Below are 19,569 nucleotides of genomic sequence, written 5' to 3' on the forward strand. Positions count from 1 at the left end.
TGTACGATTTATTCCAAGAAGACTACAGATTTCTGACTTGAACGCTGCCTTACGTTTAAAGCTGCCACCGTCTCCCCAGCTGCCCACCGAGCCCTGTGTGGCTAGGCTCACTCACAGGTGCTTCGTGTCCCCATCCAGGGGTTACGGAGTTGGGCTGTGGTCACTCTGGGAGGCAGATGGGTGCCAGATGGGTGCCGAGGGGCCCTCAGTAGCTGCTCGTAACGTTGCAGAGTAAAGACGAGGTCAGTGCCCCTCTGCGTCACAGGAGTGCCGAGGAGCCGGAAACGGACCCTTCGCCTAGAGTCCTGGCCGCTCTGCGTCGTGTCTGGACTGGATTTAAAAGCCATTTCTGCTGATGCTCTGCTGGCCTCTGGGCGGGGGCCGGCCCCTGCCTGTCAGCCTGTCACCACACATGCTCCGGGAGGAGGCTCTGAGCCAGCACGGGAGGCCCGGGACCGTGGTCACCTCGTGGCTGCTGGGACCTATCCGGGTTCAGAGAGGGTAAGAGGAGGCCTCTGGCCAGCACCCAGGACTGGTCAGCTGCAGCCGCTTTTAGAAACTGGGTAGGAAAGGCCATGGGGCTGGGGGATTTCTGAATTCCCTGCCACCCCAGTCTCCTCCACACCGGAATCCAGAAGCCAAAGTCCTAACAGAACACCCCTGAACGGTGTCTCCACACGGGGGACAAGGTGTGGGCCGAAGCAGCCCCAGCCGCAGCCACCACCTGCTGTGGGGGTGGAGGACCCCCCACCCAGCGCTGGAGAGGCCAGGGCTGTGGGGGCGGGGCGTGTCCACGTGCCCCCCCCAGGCACCTTCCGAGTCGCAGGACACCTTGCCAGGCACAGCGGTGAATGGGAAGAGGGCTGGAGGCACCCGTGGGCAAGAGGAGACCCAGGAACTGCAGGGACCCAGCTGGGAGGGGGGCTAGGCCGCATCCCACCAGGCAGCCCCCAGGCAGGGGTGGCCAAGGGGGGCATGGGGTATACTTCTCAGAGAGCGGCGGGGAACATCCGCAGGAGGCCCACAAGACACGCGGGAAGGGCCGCGCCTGGGGTGCCCGGGTTACTGCCACGTCTCAGCAACAGCCACAGGAAGGGGGCTCTGGCCAGGTCCGGCCCGTGTACACGCGGCCTGCTCACGCTCTGCAGCAGAGCATGTGCCTTCCTGGGAACTGAAACAGTGAGCAAGCGCACCGAGGGAAGCGCCTGGGAACACGGCGGTCTTGGACCAGGGCCGCAGGAGCACGGGGTCCCCTCACCCATCTGCCGTCAGGACGGCTTCTGTTCAGGAACAGGATCGGCGGCAACCTCATGTCTGTTCCCTGGGAGGTTCTCCAAGCTTCCACGAAATTTAACTCTGTGCAGTGGGGGTGGGGGGTGCTGTTTCACTTCCCAAAGAAACACACCCACAAGAACTGAATCAGAAAGTGAGCAAGTGTGTTCAGGGACACAAGCCCCTGCCCCCGGGCCCCCCAGGAGGCAGCCCGCCCCCCCGCCAGGAGGCAGAGGGTGCTGGGCACTGAGAGGTTGGCCAGTGTCCTGCTGTGTCAGGTCTGTCATCCCGACTGGCCCTGGGGTGAGTCCCCAGAGGTGGCTGGCCAGGGCCAGCCTCGCCTTCTTGGGAGGGGGTGCTGCAAGCCGTCCAAGTCACGTCTCAGCTTTGGAGAGCATCTGTGCCCACAGGCCCGGGGACCCAAACTGCTGCTGGAGCCGGCAGCTCGTCTGTGTACCTGCTCCCACATTTCCTGCCCAAAGTCTCACATGTGCATCCACTTTACCTTGTCGTCGTGGCGATCAAAACACGCAAGCAATGCTTTTTGCACAGTGTCACGTGTTGCTTGGTGTTTGGACACTGATATTTTCTCCAGCTGGGTTTTTCTTCATTTAAGTCAGCAAACCAGTCTGGGAAGCACACACTGCTTGTGTTTGGGAACCAAACAAGAGTGATGTGTAATGGGAAGCCTTGAGAGAGACCCTGGTGTGTGCGTGTGTGGTGGTTTGAGTGCCAGGGAGGGCCCAGGCTGAGAAACAAGGGAAGGAAGAGTTGAAGCTCCTGCCCCTCTGAACCCCCCACACTGTAGCCCTGGCCACCCCCAGCCCCCATCGGCATCGAGACGCAGAAACACATGTGCACACACTGGGAAAGCCGGTCAGGGGCTCCCCGGAGTGGCCGATTCTGGCCCGTCCGTCTGCGTCCCACCGTGTCAGAGTCCCATGACGACCACCACGAAGGTCCGTTCTGACCACAGCGCCAGTGGACACCAGAGAGTCCGAGCGTCAGTCACCACCTTTCCCAGCGTGGCTGCTCCCAACAAGCTGCCAAGTGGACTGTCTCTGCAGGTGCCCACAGCACCGAGGCCGTGCTTTTAGGATTAATCTTAACTGCCGTCCACATGGAATTTGTTCTTATGGTTTTTTTCAGAGGGGAAAAAATACGAATTAGAAACGTTGAGAGACTTGTTAACGCCGTCCTTTCATCCACCAAGGCGCCGTCCACCGCCTGGTGTCGCGTCCTTGCCCTTATCCGCTCCAGCCCGCCCAGCATGGGTCCCCCCGGAGCTGACCTGGGTGATGGAGGCCAGACGCCGTCCATCTGTCCACAACTGGAGCCGCTGGGTCCGAGGACCCTGGACGGCTGCCCTCAGTCACTTAAGAGCCGCGGGTCCTGCAGTTTCTCCAGGCTCCGGGTCTGGCTTTCAACTGCCACCCCATTTCCTTCAGACAGACAGACAGACGAGGCTGCTTGGCAGAGTTCCATTAAATCTCATTGTCTTTCAAACTGATAACAGGTAAAATTGATGTGAACTTCAACTCCCTAAACACAAATGTCAATCAAATGCCCGTAAACAAGAAAGAAAAAGGCTGCACAGGCCGGGAGAGTCAGCTTGGTCCAGTCCTCAGGAAGGACCCCTGCCAGGACAGCAGCGAGAAAACCCAGTGCAGACTCGGCATGTGGAGGCCTACGCGTGTCAGCTCAGAGCCCGCCGGGAAGGGCTAGCTTCCTGGGAAAGTGTCAGCTCTGGGCGTTTCTGTGTGTCCCACGGTAAGATAACACGTGTATCATTTCTGAGCCTGCTTGTGCGCAGCCTGAAACCTCAACAGCACAGAGGCCCGGGGTGAGCTCCAAGGTGGAGCGGGTGCTGCTCACATGGACAGGGCTGTGACGTCTCGCCTGCTCCCGCGGCGGCCAGGGCTGCAGCTGGCACTGCTCCTGTGCCAGGGTGAGCCTGTGGGTGCCAAGGACGTGGGGACACATGGCCAGCAATGCCCAACTACCCTGCTGGAGCTGCACCAGGAGGGCCCTGCAGACAGGGACTCCCGGCCTACGATTCCCAGGCAGCACCTAAACCCACGGGCTCTGCCAACCTCACCATCGCCCCCAAGATGTCTCCAGCCACCTGCCTGCATGGCCTTCTCTTACCCTAAAGCTTTAAAGGAGGTTCATTCTGCGATAACACTGCTGTTTACAACAGGTTAAGGGATAAACAATGACATCAGCATAAACACACCCCCGGACATGCTTAGCTGCTCCAAAGAGGAGGTGCTGGGTAAGGAGAGCCTGCAGGGTGGAGATGCAAGGCTTGGGCAGGGCAGGCAACCAGAGAGATTCGAGCTGGAGACGAGGATGCCTCTAGGCAGTGTTCACACCGCACCAGGGAACCACGGTTTGTTTCTGCTGGCTGAGTGGACACTCGTTAAAAAGCTCGATTAAATTACCTCCAAGGTGAGCCCACGCTCTTCCTCAGAAACACAGCTGCCTGCACTGGTTCCGGCCTCCTCACCACGCCTTCCTGGCACCCCGCAGATCCAGCTCCTCTTCTTCGAGCACCAGGAAGTCAGGACTGCTGTCCCTTCATCCCTCTGCAGCTCAGGTGTGCGAGTGAGGACGGCCACGTGATGCGCCCGACCATGGGGGCGGGGGTGGGGACAGGACAGCCCTACGCAGCTCAGCCTCTCATATGGTCAAGGGCAGCCAGTTCACAACAGCTGCTTCTGCAAAAACAAATCTCGTTTCTGAACCCTCCGTGACCCAGGTCTCCGGCAAGAGCGAGCGTGGTGTGCCCGCGGGTCTGGGTGCTGGCAGTCGAGGCCTCGCGCTGGACGGAGGGAACCCGCACACGAGGGGCCTGGGGCTGAGGACAAGGGGGTGGCCTGGCCTTGTTTCAGCGTCTCTTCTCTGGGAGAACGTTTTTGTTTCCCCGTTCCTTTCCCGTCCTCCTCGTTTTCAGAGACGCGGCGCTCCTCTAGCCACAGCAGCTCCGGGAGGCCTCTGTGGAGTCTGCTGCCCCTGGACCGGTTCGAGGCCCACACTTGGGGCGGCTCTGCTGCTGGGACCCGGGAGACAGGAGACAGAACTCCGTTTGTGCGGCACCAAGGGCGTGCGGGCCCAGACAGGATGCCCTGGTGGGGGGGGCTGGCCCTGGCGGGCTGTGTGGTCGTGGACCCTCCCTCGCTGCCCGCCTGCTGGGGCATCTGGAGATCACAGTGGGAGGCCCCCTCCCTGAGGGGGTCCCCACTCTCTGGACCTGGGAGCAGCCCGTGAGCAGAGGGTGTGGGGCCTGGGACGCGTCCTCAGGGTCTGACAGCACTGTGGAGAGGTCTGCCTGTCTGCCAGCGACCCGGAGAATCGGCACGTGCCCTGGGGACTGTCCCAGGGCCTCCGGGTGGAGCTCTAACGCGTCCCGTCTTCAAGTCCGTCCTTGAGCAGCAGGGGCCAGGCCTCCCCAGCACAGCCCAGCACCCGTCAGTGGCACCCTCTACCAGAAGTGCTGGCGGCCCCACACCCAGGCCCCAAGGCTGGGAGCGGGGGCTGCCACCCAGCAGGTGGTTTTGTTCAGGCACCGGGGCCCTGGGTCCGCAAGTCACTGGAGCAGAGAATTCAGAACACAACCGCCCTCGCAGCCCCCAGGTGCGGAGGGCACCCCGGGGCCCCCACTCACCCTCCTGACACGTCAGATGGGGCGTCACTCACAGCTCTTGAGGCTCACCCAGGGAGCTGTGAGCTCAGGTGGTTGGACCAGGGAGACTCGGGGTCCGTCCACAGTGATCAGACATCCAGGCAGCTCCCTGTAAAGACTCTGGTTCGGCTCTAAAGAAGTCCTGAAGAGGACCAGATCAGAAGACAATGGGGAAACGGTCGTAGTTTATTTTTGAGAGAAAAATCCAGAATTACTGTGGCTGATGTAAGAAAAGGAGGTAAAGGATTGTAGACGGGTGAGAAAAGCCTCATTAGTCAGTGTGAGGTAACACATAAAGCGCACCCAAACCACACACGTCCAGGGCTGGCCTTTGCCCGGGTGTGGGGACGCCCGGGTGTGGGGACGCCCACAGCCGAGCTTTCCTGCTGCTGTTTACACTGCCACAGGTGCCCCTGACAAAAACGCAGCTTTCTATTGCACAGCTGGGCACCGTTTATTTCCTCCATCCATCACACGCTCTATTTTATTCATCCACGTACACGGCCACACGCTGCCCTGATGCTTTTTGGATTAGGCTGATGGTGAAGCTGACACCATGGCACTCACGCGTTAGATTGTGTGCACAGCAGGTGCGGGACACGCCCCCCACCCCCCTCACCGTGCCCGGAGCTGACCCACCTTGCGGGCGCCCGACTTCCAGGCTTGGGGTCGGGGGTCAGGAAGGAGAAGCGGGCGTCCCTGTGTCCCGAGGGGACTCAGGCCAGGAGTGGTGAAGACACCGCCTGGGCGAGACGCCACTCCTCAGGAGGGGCCATCTCAGGCACAAAGAGCTATTTGTTTTCCCAAATTATTCTGGCAAGTGGTTATTTTCTATTTTGTCGATGTGACCCCACGTGGATGCACCTTGCATTAGCCTTCTGGCAGCTGGAAAGATAAAGCTGGAGTCTCTGAGTAAGCATGTCTTTTCAGGGCCACCCCCGTTCCTTCAGTAGCGTCATCCCAGCAACTTCAGCAGCTGAGAGCAAAGGGCAGGCATGGAGCACGCTGCAGGCAGGCCAATTTGCTGAGGACGGACCTGCATGAGGGTCCGGGGCCTGGCTGGCTTTGGGTACAGCCATGGTGTCCAAGGCAGCCAGTGGTTCCTGGCAGGCACCAGATGCCCCTTCCTTGCAGGGCAGTCACCCTCACATTTGCCAGGCTCCCGTTCTCTCACCTCTGACTCGATAGTATCAGCAAGGGGACAGTAACAATGTGACGGAAGGGAACAAGCTGGACGCACGGGGGCCACAGCCTCTGGGGTCACTTTGTGGTAAAACGTAAAGCAGACACAGGGCACCCGTGAGACTCCGGCTCCTTTAATGAGGCACACACCCCTCAGCACCCCCGCACCGCCCCCCCAACCCCCAGCACACACCCCACGCCCAGCAAGCTCTTCACGCACTCTCAGTCTCGGCCAGCGGGCTGGGAGCTGGCGGTGCCGCCCAGGGTCCCGTGCCAGGATCCGGCGGCACGGGAGCCCCCTCCGCAGGCCGCTTTCCCCACAGGGCGGCCCTCGTGGGCCAGCAGCCACTCCTTCACGCCCACGCCTCCGGAATAGTTGCCCACGGCCCCGCTGCTGCAGACCACTCGGTGGCACGGGATGAGGATGGGGATCTGCAAGAGAGCGAGGCGGTCACGTCAGCAGGGCTGACGGTGGCACGGGATGAGGACGGGGATCTGCAAGAGAGCGAGGCGGTCACGTCAGCCGGGCTGACGGTGGCACGGGATGAGGACGGGGATCTGCAAGAGAGCGAGGCGGTCACGTCAGCCGGGCTGACGGTGGCACGGGATGAGGATGGGCATCTGCAAGAGAGCGAGGCGGTCACGTCAGCCGGGCTGACGGTGGCACGGGATGAGGATGGGCATCTGCAAGAGAGCGAGGCGGTCACGTCAGCCGGGCTGACGGTGGCACGGGATGAGGATGGGCATCTGCAAGAGAGCGAGGCGGTCACGTCAGCCGGGCTGACGGTGGCACGGGATGAGGATGGGGATCTGCAAGAGAGCGAGGCGGTCACGTCAGCCGGGCTGCACGCCCCACCTTGGCGGCCCCGCCCAGCCACGTGCAGGCTCTGTCTCAGCACGAGTTGCCCCTTGGCCTCTGAGTGTCCTGGGTGGGCTGGGGCAGGCCCAACGGCCCAAGGAAAATGTGGGGCATCTTCTAGAGCAGAAGTCTCCAGCCCCCAGACCCACTCCGGTCTGTGAGGAACCAGGCCCGACCACAGGAGGGGTGCGGCAACCCCCATCCTATCTGGGGTCCGTGGAAAAACTTGTCTTCCATGAAACTGGTTGCTGGTGCCAAAAAGGCTGGCTTCTAGAGAATCCCTTCATTTGGGAGGAGAAAACAGTTTCACTCGATAAGTGATTTAAAATGTATATGTACAGAATCTAAGAAGACATTCCCAAGTTTAGGTGCCATGCAAAGTTCCCAAACATTTCCGAGAAGTAAGATGAAACATCAGGGAATGCTGTGCTCAGAGGCCACTCTAACCCCAAGGCTGGCAAACTGTGGATGCAGACCATGCAGTCCACACCTGGCTTTGTAAATAAAGTTTTATTGGAACACAGCTATGCCCACTTGGGACATACTATCTGTGGCTGCTTTTGCAAAACCATAACCATTTACTGTCCTGCCCTTTACAGGAATCGCTTGCCACCCCCTGCTTTACAGACACCAGTGGACGGGGAGGGGGTGCTGCTTCCCTCCTTAGCCTCTCATACAGAAAGTCTGAGAAGCTCCCGTTCTCACCTGTTCCTATCTGAGAAGCAGTCACCAGACCTCCGAATCCAGGCGGGGACAGACCCTCTGCCCTGGGGCCATGCCCACCTCCTTCCTCCCACAGGGTCCCCCTACCTCCCAAAAAAGCCCTAATGGAAGACAAAGCTGCCCCAGCCTCTCACATCTGGAGACTAGTGGAGTAGTTAGATGCTTGCCTAAATCAGCAGGGTGACTTCACTGAAAGCAAGGGCACTTCACAATGAAAACAAACATGGAGAACCGCCTGACAGAAAGACTCTACTGCTAGATACTGGGCGTGACAGCCGCCCAGGTGCTGAGTGTCCCTGAGACGCATCAGGAAACACAGGCCCAGCCCCACCACCCAGAGAGGCTTGCCTGCAGCTCACAGCACCGCTGTACCAGCCCCAGGGGAGGGGCAAGGCCAGCCCAGCCCAGAATGCAGGCCCAGCTCCCGGGAGGCTGGACAGGCAGGCAGGCCTGCACACCAGGGGCGGACAACCCGAGGACAGGGCCTCCTCCAGCGCTGGCACACTGCTGACTGGCCTGGAGCCGGCCACACACAGACCTGCGGGAGTCTGAGACCCCACGGAGCAGACTGGACCGGCTGGCAGGGCCCACAGGTGCTGGACGTGACTCTGGCGGGGGCTGTGACTCTTCCTGCAGCCGCACAGGCGAGTCTCACCTTGTCCCGCGCTCCTCACGGTGACCCCACTAGAGGGACCCTGCCCTTCTGGCCGGGGCCTCCTCAGCAGGAGGCCCAAGAGGCCCCTGGCAGCTCCACCGGGGTCTGCTCCTGAAGGTGAGGGCTGCTGTCCACACGAGGCTCTGACTGCAGGTGGAGGGGGCTCCTGGGCTGGTCTCGCCCCTTCCCCACCCCCCAGGGGAGGGTGACTCACTGAGCAGCTGTCCTCGGAGGAAGGCAGGAGCGTGTCTGCCCAGTACCTGCGGAGTCCGGCAGAGGGACCGCCTGCCCCTCGGCATGGGGGTCCTGTCTGGAGAGGAGCCATGGTGGGGAGCTGGGCACAGGCCTTCAGAGACCCCAGGTGTGAGGGGCCTCCGCCCAAGGTAACCAGGCACCTCTGCCCTCACCAGAGGCCTCCACTGAGGATGGAGCAGGCTGTCACCTGCTGGCACTCAAACACACACCTGCCTGGGGTGCCCCTCTGTGGGATGGCCCTGTCCCGGGAGGGTGGCTGGATCCCCGGCCCTGTCCTGGACATGCTGCTCAGTAAGGACACTGCAGGGAGAACATGCCTGATGCGCACGCTGTGACCCCACACCCTCCGTGGAGCCCAGGACAGACTCTGCAACCTGAGCGCACAGCAAGCCTCTCGCCCGGGTCCGAAAGCTGCTTGGAGGCCCGCGCTCTGCACGATGCCCCCGGGGGACTGCAGAGGCAGGGCCCGGAGGTGGCAGTCTGACCTCCCCCGCCTCACAGACCAGTCCTGACTTGGATTTTGGGGAGTTTGGGTTGCCATGGTAACGTGTGCTGTCTGTGGAGTTGTAACCCCGCGTGGTGAGGAGAGCTTGGGCTTCCTCTCCAGCGCAGTTTAACCAAGTGAGAAGCGGTCACACTGCTGGGCCTGCCCACAGCACACAACCAGGGGGGAACAGAAAACTTTAGGGACAGAGTGCTTGCTCTGATTGAGGGTTTTTATCAAATACAATAGTCACATTAATAGTTGCTGGGAGGACATGATTAGATAATACACAATTCACGTTTTTGACTGGTAAGGAGGTAGATACTTAATTCGCGTTTCCCCCGCACAGCAGGCTTCACACACAAGCTCCGCTTTTCTCCCCTCTTGCCCCCAAGCTGCGAAGCGGTGAGTGTGTAGCATGACCCTCTCTGTGCACCCTGCAGATAGCAGACTGCCGGCCTGGACAGCAGTTATGAAGATAGCTATGATCAGTCCACATCTTTGATGGGAACTGGAGACTGACCACACACACATGATGCTCACCTCCAGACACGGGAACACTGCTTCTGTTCATGCTAATTTCAGTGATAGGTTCCAGACTGTTAAAATAATGAAACCTGCTAAAATTCATTTTACCCCTAAGGACATTTCAAAGGATCCATACCCTCTATGCCCTCTCCTTTAAAGCCTGTGCTGCATAAAATGTAATTTTTATCAATAACCAAGTAGCTCAGAATATCATAGCTGCATTGAAATCTTCATGCTGTGAAATCTAATTCATCCAATACATGAATCCATCACTTACACAGACCCTTTCTCAAATGCTATAAAACTTCCAAACCCATAGATTTGTCTCCAACAAAAATAACACGAAGGGGCCTTTCAATCAATAACGGAATCCCTCTGATTCTGGTGCTGGCTGAATATTTTCTTCAGCTTTGCCTTTGTTCTTGTGGGTAGCAGCCCACAAGGGAAAGAGCTTGTTTTCACTTGCGGCCTCATCAATACCTAAATCCTGGTGAACAAGTGACACCGAGAAGCTGTAATCAATAGCTCCCTGTGCATTTTTTTCTTCTGGTCAAATGGTTCAGCCCCACTGACAGCCCTGACACTTAGAACATGATGCTAAATCTTTATCAACAGCCATCTGGGTGACTGGCAGGACAAGACTCGGGGGGTCATTAAGGCTCTTGGCAATGTGCGAATAAACGAACTCCTTAGGAATGCACTTGTTTAGGAAAAGGTGGGGAAACTCTCTGGCAAGTATTGACTGCCTCTGAACTGCATTTAGCAAATTCTGAGGATGAGCGGGAGGGGGCTTTATCAGGGAGGGTGTGAGGCCTGCCCCACCAGAAGACTGCTGCCCCAGGGCTGGGTCTGGGACAGAGCCTTCCAGAGGGCTGCCAAGTCATTACACCTGGGCTAGTAATCTGTTCACAGAAAATTCTGGAAAAACCAAGGGCTGGGGGTGGGCTGAAAGCCCCCAGCAGCAGACAGCGCCCGTCAGTCTGCAGGGGGACCAGCCCACGCCTTGAGCACACGCAGTCACAGGGGCTGGCGTGCCCTCGTTTACTGCCGGGCACCAAGGAACGAGCACAGCGTGAGCGCCAGGGTGCTCTGCAACTTCTGTGTCCGTCTGTCCGTCATGCTCCTCCTGACCACAGAGATGGCTTCACTGGGTACGTCTCCAGGCCACGCTCCCTGTGCTGGAGCCCACGTGCGTGGCTCTGTGGCCGGACTCTGCCGTCAGCACTGACAAAGGGGATGTGTCAGCCAGGGTCCAGTCCCTGATTAGGCCCCTTATCCCTTCAGGTCCCTGGGTCCCCTTAGGACTCCTCAGCCCGCTCTACGGATGACTCGAAGTTTTTAAAACGTCGCTGTGGCTTTGCGATGTGTTTTCAATACGGTTTCCCTCCGTGCTCGCCGGGGAGAGGTGGGATTTGTACAGCACGGTCCACGGCCCCCTCCCCTCGGCTGTCGGGGGGCAGGGCCAGTGTCTCGACAGGGCGGCCACTTGGCCTTCCATGCAGAACCACACCACTGCTGGTGCAGGCGCGGCTCCTGTAGGTGTGCGTGGGCCTTTTTAGTGTTTGTCTGCCTGGAGAAGAGTCTGCTTCCGTGTTGAACAGCCCAGATTGTTGAGCACGGCTGACTCCGCTGAGTTGGCCAAGCTACACCACACACAGGGTGTCTCCTTCCGGGAGCACCCCAGCTCTTCTGAGCCACCCCTGGAGGCATCTACTGGGTCTTCTGCAAACTTCTCGTCAGGCTGGTGTTGCTGCGTGAGTCCAGGCAGTGCTCGGCAACAGAGGGATGCCCAGGGCAAGGCCAGAGGCTCAGGGCTGCCGCAACGCCCTTGTCAGGGATGGCACCACCACGGTGTGGGCAGGATCCTCCCCGTGTCCTCAGGGCAACCTGGGCACACGCCCACAGGGACGTCAAGACAGGGACTTTATGGACAGCAGCGTCCTAGGCCCCATGAGATCCTGTTTCATAAATTTCAGGGGCTGAGGCCACAGTTGAGCAAGACAGTCACAGAGATTAACAGCAGGAGGAGGCAGTCCTGCTGCTTGCAGGACAATAAACGTTTCTGAGTGCTGCCACACGTGCAGTCACCAGCAGCCACGGCCTGGTCACTTCAGAGAGTGAGAACTGTGGGCGTCACGAGGGGCTGGGGTGGGCCGCTCACCTGTGCACGTCAGTGAGCGGAGCTGCGCACGCAGGCCAGCCTCAGGGAGGGGAGCAGAAGGACCAAGCATCCCCAGGGCGTGAACGGAGTGTGGACAGACAGGAGGATTTCTACACAGCTCGGTGACCCTGGGATGCAGGAAGCGGGCATCTCCAGAGCTCATCCAGAGGCCCTGAGTGGACACACAGCACAGGGCGAAATCAAACTGTACAACAGAGTGACCTGGGAGAAGGCAGGGGCCTTCCAGTGGGGAGGAGCCGCGTCAGCATCACTGGGAAACCTCAACAGTTACCTCTAGAAATTGACCTAGGGTCATCCATGTGTGCTGTGCAAACGAGGCCTGCGGCGTGTGTGAATGACGCGCAGGGACACTGCGGTGGAAGCACAGGGTGCCACCACAACACTGACCCGCTCTCCCAGTCTCTGCCGCGTGGAGCTCGCGACTCGGGAGGCGGCGGTGCTGTCGTCTGTTGCACACTGCTCTCGACAATCTGGGCTGTTCAAACACGGAAGCAGACTCTTCTCCAGGCAGACAAACACTAAAAAGGCCCACGCACACCTACAGGAGCCGCGCCTGCACCAGCAGTGGTGTGGTTCTGCATGGAAGGCCAAGAGGCCGCCCTGTCGAGACACTGGCCCTGCCCCCCGGCAGCCGAGGGGAGGGGGCCGTGGACCGTGCTGTACAAATCCCACCTCTCCCCAGTGAGCACGGAGGGAAACCGTATTGAAAACACATCGCAAAGCCACAGCGACGTTTTAAAAACTGGGTTGATCTGATGGAGTATCTCCCCACCCCACGATGTGACCATCTATTGGTTTTCCTGGTTGGATGGCACTCTCCCACCATGTTACGGAGTCCCTAGAGCTTCAGGGAGACCCTCCCAAGGCGACAGCACCCGGGTCTGGAGAGACCCTCCCAGAGCGACAGCACCCAGGTCTGGAGAGACCCTCCCAGGGCGACAGCACCCGAGTCTGGAGAGACCCTCCCATGGCAACGGCGCCCGGGTCTGGAGAGACCCTACCAGGGCGACGGCGCCCGGGTCTGGCGAGCACCACAGACCAACGACAGCAGGGACATCTCAGGGCCCCATGCAATCATGTGAGGGCTCCCAGAGGCCAAGCTGCTGTGTAGACAGGGTGCCCTTCCCACCCCCCTGCAGGGTCCTCAGACGAGGGTGGCCTTGGCCAGGCCCACACCACAGCCTTCTCAGACTGGATGGCCCTCTTCCAGAGGCCCCGATGTGAACACCTCCTCTTCTCCCCTGCAGCCCAGGTCACCTCTGACACTCGCCTGAATCAAAGGACCCTCAGACCCTGAGCACAGTGCCCCGGCACCCTGCTGACCGCGGCCAGGCTGACCCCCCACAGCTGCACACTCACAGGATTGCTCCTCATGGCTCCTCCCACGGCCCGCGCTGCTCGGGGGTTGCCCGCCAGGGCTGCTAATTGCTGGTAAGAAACCGTTTCTCCGAATTTCACAAGCTTCAGCAGCTTCCATAACACCTGTCTGGTGAATGACTCTGAAAGGGAGAAAGCAAATGACGTTATTGGGACAAACGGCTCCAACAGCTAAGATACAAATAGCTGCCAGTTCTGAAAGAGAAAATGCAACAACGTACACAGAGGTGTTACTTAATTAAAGCCCAGCTCCGCACGGGGTCCTGTCACCACGTCACCAACAAGGAGGACATGCGGGAGGCAAGCCGAGGGCGGGCCGGCACCTCCGCAGGCCTCGCCAGCGGGCAGCACAGACCGGTTCGCCCTCCCACCTCCCCGGAGCTCCACGTGAGCCTGCAGCACGCTCTCCCGGGGCCGCGCGGGTGTGGATCAGCACACGGTTCACTTCACAAGCACAGAAGGCCCTGCGTGCACACCAACTTTGGAAACTTTGTATCGCTTGTTCAATTCCGACTCCAGCTGGGACACAGAAGGAAAAGGAGGCCGTGGGCTGGACCACGGTTTGATGCTAGCTTAGCCGTCCACACCCGAGTGTGAGCAGGCTTAGGATGCCAGACACCACGGTCCACAAGGCTGGCGGTGACCTTGGCTCCAGGCGTCCGTAAGGAGCAGAGTGGCAAATATGAAACAGTTGTACCCCCGTTTTAATGAGCAGCCACATCAAGCTGCTGCGGGGTGAAGAGGAGGACGCAGAACGGCCTGTCCCTCTGCTGCGGGCCGAGAGCGCTTCCGGGTGTACAGGGCACTGCAGAGGGGCCCGGCACAGGCGGGGGCTGGTCTCAGTCGATGCCTCTCATCTCTCCCCAGAAGACGCGGACCTGCGAGCACTGGACAGGGAGCTGCCCCCTCCTCCCCCCTGCCCACCTCCCCCAGGGCGAGGGCAGGAGCGCCCGACACGGCGACAAAGGGAAGGATTCCACGGGCAGTTCCTGGGTCCGGAACAGCACTAATTACACTTCATGCCAAGCTGGCCAAGTGCGATTTGGTTCTTAAAGGAAACACACCCTTACACGCGTGTTAAATAATAAAAATCACTTCTTAACTGAAGGGAATGATAATCACTTCACTGGGAAAAAAATCTGTTTAGTCTTTATTATAACATTAAGCAAATTAAACATCAGCATAATCCAGGTGATACTAGAAAAGGGTCAGCAAAGAAATTGACTTTGTTGTTCATTAATTTACATGGATTAGTAGAGGGCAGAAAGATAGCAAATGTGCTCTAGTTTTTTATGATATAATTTCAAACTCTACACCATTTGTGGCAGGAGGGTGACTTTGGGGTTAATCAGACTGATTTGTCCTTTTAATTGCTTTCTATTCAAAGAAAATTCATTAGATAATGTTCTCTTCAAAATTCATGAATCAATTTAACTGAAGAAACCACATTAACAGCTTTGGGTTCATTAGCACATGCGGTTGTGTGACTAGCTGATTGCTGCGAGGGTTTCCTTAGGCAAACAGACTTTGTTTACTGTGATTTCTTTAGAAAGCGTTTTGAAATCAAACTGTTAATCACTATTATTGTCACCGCTGTTGTGCCTAACTTAAAAATACAAGGAACAAAAAAGAAAAGCAAGGCAGCTTGGTGGTAACTTGAAGAAAAAGAGGTTTCAGGGACAGCTGTCTTGAAAAAGAAACAATAAAAGCAGCCCAAGTCAATACTGCAAGACGCCACGGCCAGTTTCCAGCCTTCCTCTGAGAGCACAGAGCTGCTGGTTCCCTCATCCGCGCTCTGGCCCGGGGAGGGGATGCTGCCCAGGCTGTCCAGGAGAGCAGCCTGGGACCTACTGACCCGGCAGGGACAGCGAGGGGTGCGTGTGAAGGGACTGGAGACAGAGCAGCCCTGAGGAGCCATGTCCGCTTCTCCGCCCCCACTGGAGTGCCAGCCCCCGGGGCTGCTCTGATGGGTTACTGCCAAGTCACAGAGCGCCTCTCCTTCCAAGGGCAAAAGCATCATATAATAAAACAACTACAAGCCCATGTGTGAGCACAGAGTTTATCAAACACTTTCGGCTTCATCGTCAATTTTTCATGGGAAATCGTTTCTCATCTTGTATATACCCGGCAATATATTAGGACAGATAGCTCAAAAAATGAAGTATTTTGCAATCAAGCACATCATTTTTTACCTGGATCTCAATTCACCCTGTAAGGAGCAAACGCATTAATTAGTCTTAAGCAGCTCTCAGGGTCAACGCCTTTGCCCCGGACCTGTGCAAAAATCAGACCTGAGCCCCGCTTCTCCAAAAAGGGGGGGCAACACAGTAAGCTGTTGAATATCACTCTGAAATGTAGCAAAAAATCTGCTCATAAAAATGAACCTAATCAATGTGGAAAACACATTCTCTTGAAGGTGTTCATTTCAGTCGCTCAGTCATGTCCGACTCTCTGAGACCCCATGAACCGCAGCACGCCAGGACTCCCTGTCCATCACCAACTCCCAGAGTTTACCCAAACTCATGTCCATTGAGTCGGTGATGCCATCCAACCATCTCATCCTCTGTTGTCCCCTTCTCCTCCTGCCCTAAATCTTTCCCAGCATCAGGGTCTTTTCAAATAAGTCAGTTCTTCGCATCAGGTGGCCAAACTATTGGAGTTTCAGTTTCAACATCAGTTCTTCCAATGAATATTCAGGACTGATTTCCTTTAGGATGGACTGGTTGGATCTCCTTGCAGTCCAAGGGACTCTTAAGAGTCTTGGTGAGGTGACCACATAAATCTTTACTGATGGGACCATCACTTCAGGTGGCTGTAAGGACTGATGCTGAAGCTGAAGCTCCAACACTTTGTCCACCTGATGCGAAGAACTGACTCACTGGAAAAGATCCTGATGCTGGGAAAGTGTGAAGGCAGGAGGAAAAGGGGACAACAGAGGAGGAGATGGTTGGATGGTATTACCAATGCAATGGAGATGAACTTGGCCAAACTCTGGGAGATGGTGAGGGACAGGGAGGGAACCCTGGCGTGTGATAGTCCATGAGGTCGCAAAGAGTTGGACACGACCTGGTGACTAACCAACAGCAGCAGCAAGGGACAACCACTAAACCACCACCTTTCTCTCCTGTTAAGGTGCCCAGGGAGAGCAGGCTGCGGCCTACGCAGGCCACACTTGGTGCTCCTCTCCAGCCTGTTCTGGGACTCAGGTGGGGTCAAGGCTGGCTCTGCTAGAAGACTGTTTCTTAGCTCTCCCTTATCCTAAGGACCTGGTCACTTCCATTTCACCCTGGGTGGCTACTCAGACCCACCCACTGTGACCACCTAAACCTGGTGAAGACTGTTTTCTAAACCCTCCCTCTTCCTGGGCTGCTGGACGGGCCGTCGTGGGCCAGGCCGCTGGCAACACTGCATGTCTGTGGGGTGCCCTGCCACAGCACCGAATCTGGTGTCCACGCCCAGGTCACGGCCACGTGACAGGTTTCTGATTTTCCAAGGGCTCTCCAGCCCAGGACTTGCCTTTGGCCTCTGGCACAGAGGGAGCCCACAACACCCTGGAGTGAGAGCCAGGTTCTGATCAGGTGAATCCAGGAGAGTTCTGACACCACGTGCTCTTCAAGAGTAAATCGGCTAACGTGACCTGATGCTGTCTCATCATCAAAGCAGCCAGACGACCTTCCCAGGAAGGAACCTGGGAGGGAGACCCCAAGAGCGACAGGGATGGGGCGAGCTCACGCTGCTGAATGCCTTTATAGAGCCTGGGCACAGAGTACCGGGCAGCCATTTGAGGGCTGTGGAAAGGAAAGGCTGAGGAAGAGGTATTTGAAGAAGCACTGCAATGATATACCTGTTTGCCATTTTTACTTCAAAAATCCCCAGCCAGGATTGACTGTGGGCTTCCCAGGTGGCACTAATGGTAAAGAACCGCCTGCCAATGCAGGAGACTTCAGAGATGCAGGTTCAATCCCTGGGTCGGGAAGATCTCCTGGAGAAGGAAACAGCAACCCACTTCAGTCTTCTTACCTGGAGAATCCCATGGACAGAGGAGCCTGGTGGGCTGCAGTCCATGGGGTCACACAGTCAGGCATAACTGAAGGGACTCTGCACGCACACAGGACGGACTGCAGCCTGGACGCAGGAGCCCTCACTGCCTTGAGGAGGGGAAGCCCCCCAGGGCTACTCCCGTTAACTCTCTGGCCCCCAGGAAATCCTGTAGTGTGTGCAGGGGGTGGCGACGGTGGGGGCCGGCGACGGTGGGGGCTGGCGACGGTGGGGGCGGGGGCTGGCAGGTGCTGAGAGCTCTGAAGAGAAACGTCCTTTCTGAGGGGAAGAGCTGTGGGCCCAAAGCTGGGTGGGACCCTGCGTTCTCCGTCTCTCTGCTCCTGCTGCCTGGCCCCAGAGGCCCGTGTGGTTGCAGGAGTGTGCGGGAGAGGACCAGGGAGGCTGTGGAGGAAGAGCGGACTGGGAAAGCACAACAGATTCTGAGCTGTGTGGGTGGATCCAACGCAAAACCCAAGACTGAGAACTGAGGGAAGACTGAGCCCCTGCTGTGGTCCCGGGGGGCGGCCCTGAGGAGGACCATGGAGGCTGAAGAGTGCAGACATGGAAAGCGCAGCCTGCAGAAGCCTGGCCAGGACTCATGGGTTGCATCCAGCCAGGTCAAGTGTCTGGTCAACACGATTATCAGCATTACCCACAGGATTAACATAAGACTCAGGGTCTCAGACCATCTATTCAAAATGAGTGGGTTACAAGGTCCAGAACACTCAGCATATGAAGAGTCAGGAAATCTCAGTCTTCCTGGGAAAAGAAAATCGTCAACTGTAATGGCCAAGAAGACATGGAAGTTAGACTCACTTGACAACCCCTGCCCCGCCAAGCTTTCTGAGGTATAATTAACACAATTGTAAGATACCTGAAGTGTACAATGTGATGACCTGATAAACATCAACTGATGACAGCTTTCTAGGATCTGTAGTAAGAATGCTGTGAGAAGGGAAAATACCCTTGAAACAAATGGAAATAGTTTCCAAAAAAATGAAAATTACGAAGAAAAATCAAACAGAGAATATAGTGCTGAAACATACAATATCCAAAAAGGAAGAACTGCAGAAATGATCAACCTGAGAGGCAGGAAAGAATCCCAAAAGCAAACAACAAAATCCAAAACCAGCCTCGGGGATGTGCTGGAAAAGCCAAAAGGTCTAACATGCGTGTTACTGGAGTTCAGAAGGAGAGAAAGGAAAGTGTGGTGTAGAAGAAAAAAATTCAAAGAAATAATAGCTAAAAATTGCCCAGATTCGGCAAAAGATATATGTGCAAAGTGATAATCCCAAAGAAATCCACTCCCAAACCCATCAAGATGAAGCTGCTGAAATCTAAGGATGAAGCTAGGAATCTGGAAAACAAGGAAAAAACGGCGTATTATTTGTGGGAAAACAATGTTTGAATGACTGTAGAATTCTTACAGAAACTGCAGAGGTCAGAAGGAAGCAAAATGGCAGTTTTCAAAGTGCTGAGAGAAAAGAACTATCAATTCAGAATTCTATATCCAGTTTTGAAAAAAATCCTTCAAGGGTGAAGTTAAAATAAAGACATTTTTAGATCAAAAAAACCTAGAGATAATGCGCTGCCAATAGACCTAAAAAGCTAAAGGAAGTTCTTCAAGTAAGAAGCAAAATAATACCACAGGGAAGCATGGAACATTAGGAATAAAAGCAGAACAAAAGGAATGGTAACTATTTGGCTAAATACCACAGATTATTTTTCTGTTGAGTTCCTTAAAATATGTTTAATGACTGAAAGCAAAACCATGACATCAACAGATAAGATTTTCAGTGTATGCAGGTGTAAAACATAAGCAGGAGTTGAAAGAGCTCCATGGCAGTAAGCCTTCTATATTCCACGTTAAGGTGGTGAAACGTTGACTCCAGTTAGACTGTGACAGTGATGTATGTAAGTATTATAATCCCTGAAGCAACCACTAGAAAAACTGTAAGAGATGATATAGTGAAAAACAGATGACAAACTAAAAAATGTTAAACTGCTCCAAAGGAAGGAAAGAAAGGGGAAAGAAAAATGAAAAACAGAGGGAAAAGACAGAAAACAGATAATATGTGATAATAAAATAATAAAATATAAGAAATAAGATAGCAGTAAAATGAAGTAAATGTCTGACATACCAACCCTAAGCATTATATACCTTAACAACAGGGTTCAAACGCATGAAGCAAAAGCTGACAAAAATGAAACGATAATTAGTCAAATCCACAATTATACTTGAAGACTTCCCTACTTCTCTCTTGAAACTGACAGAAATATTTGACAGAAAATCAAGGATGCAGAAAGAAAAAACACCATCAACCAACTT

At 56.1% G+C, this 19,569-nt stretch overlaps 1 protein-coding gene and 1 long non-coding RNA gene across 4 annotated transcripts in view; both read right to left on the bottom strand.

Annotated features, from left to right (window-relative positions):
- Positions 1 to 2,755: 2,755 nt before the first annotated feature.
- LOC145539278 (uncharacterized) lies at positions 2,756 to 6,220 on the bottom strand. The gene is made up of 2 exons (XR_014077686.1): positions 3,717 to 6,220; positions 2,756 to 3,226 (listed from the first exon to the last, which is right to left on the bottom strand). It is a non-coding gene; the product is annotated as an uncharacterized LOC145539278 (long non-coding RNA).
- Positions 6,221 to 6,253: 33 nt separating this feature from the next.
- The window catches only part of MGMT (O-6-methylguanine-DNA methyltransferase), a 278,608-nt gene continuing 265,292 nt past the window's right edge, over positions 6,254 to 19,569 (bottom strand). For all 3 annotated transcript variants that reach the window (XM_081573015.1, XM_081573016.1, XM_081573014.1), the window contains 2 exons: positions 13,185 to 13,324; positions 6,254 to 6,571 (listed from right to left, as the gene is read on the bottom strand). In XM_081573015.1, the coding sequence (XP_081429141.1) occupies positions 6,362 to 6,571; positions 13,185 to 13,324 (350 nt within the window). In that variant the 3' untranslated portion in view covers positions 6,254 to 6,361. The remainder of the gene's footprint in view (positions 6,572 to 13,184; positions 13,325 to 19,569) is intronic.

The sequence above is a fragment of the Giraffa tippelskirchi genome, chromosome 2, assembly GCF_054371585.1.
Source record: "Giraffa tippelskirchi isolate mGirTip1 chromosome 2, T2T-mGirTip1v1.2.pri, whole genome shotgun sequence".
Taxonomy (NCBI): domain Eukaryota; kingdom Metazoa; phylum Chordata; class Mammalia; order Artiodactyla; family Giraffidae; genus Giraffa; species Giraffa tippelskirchi.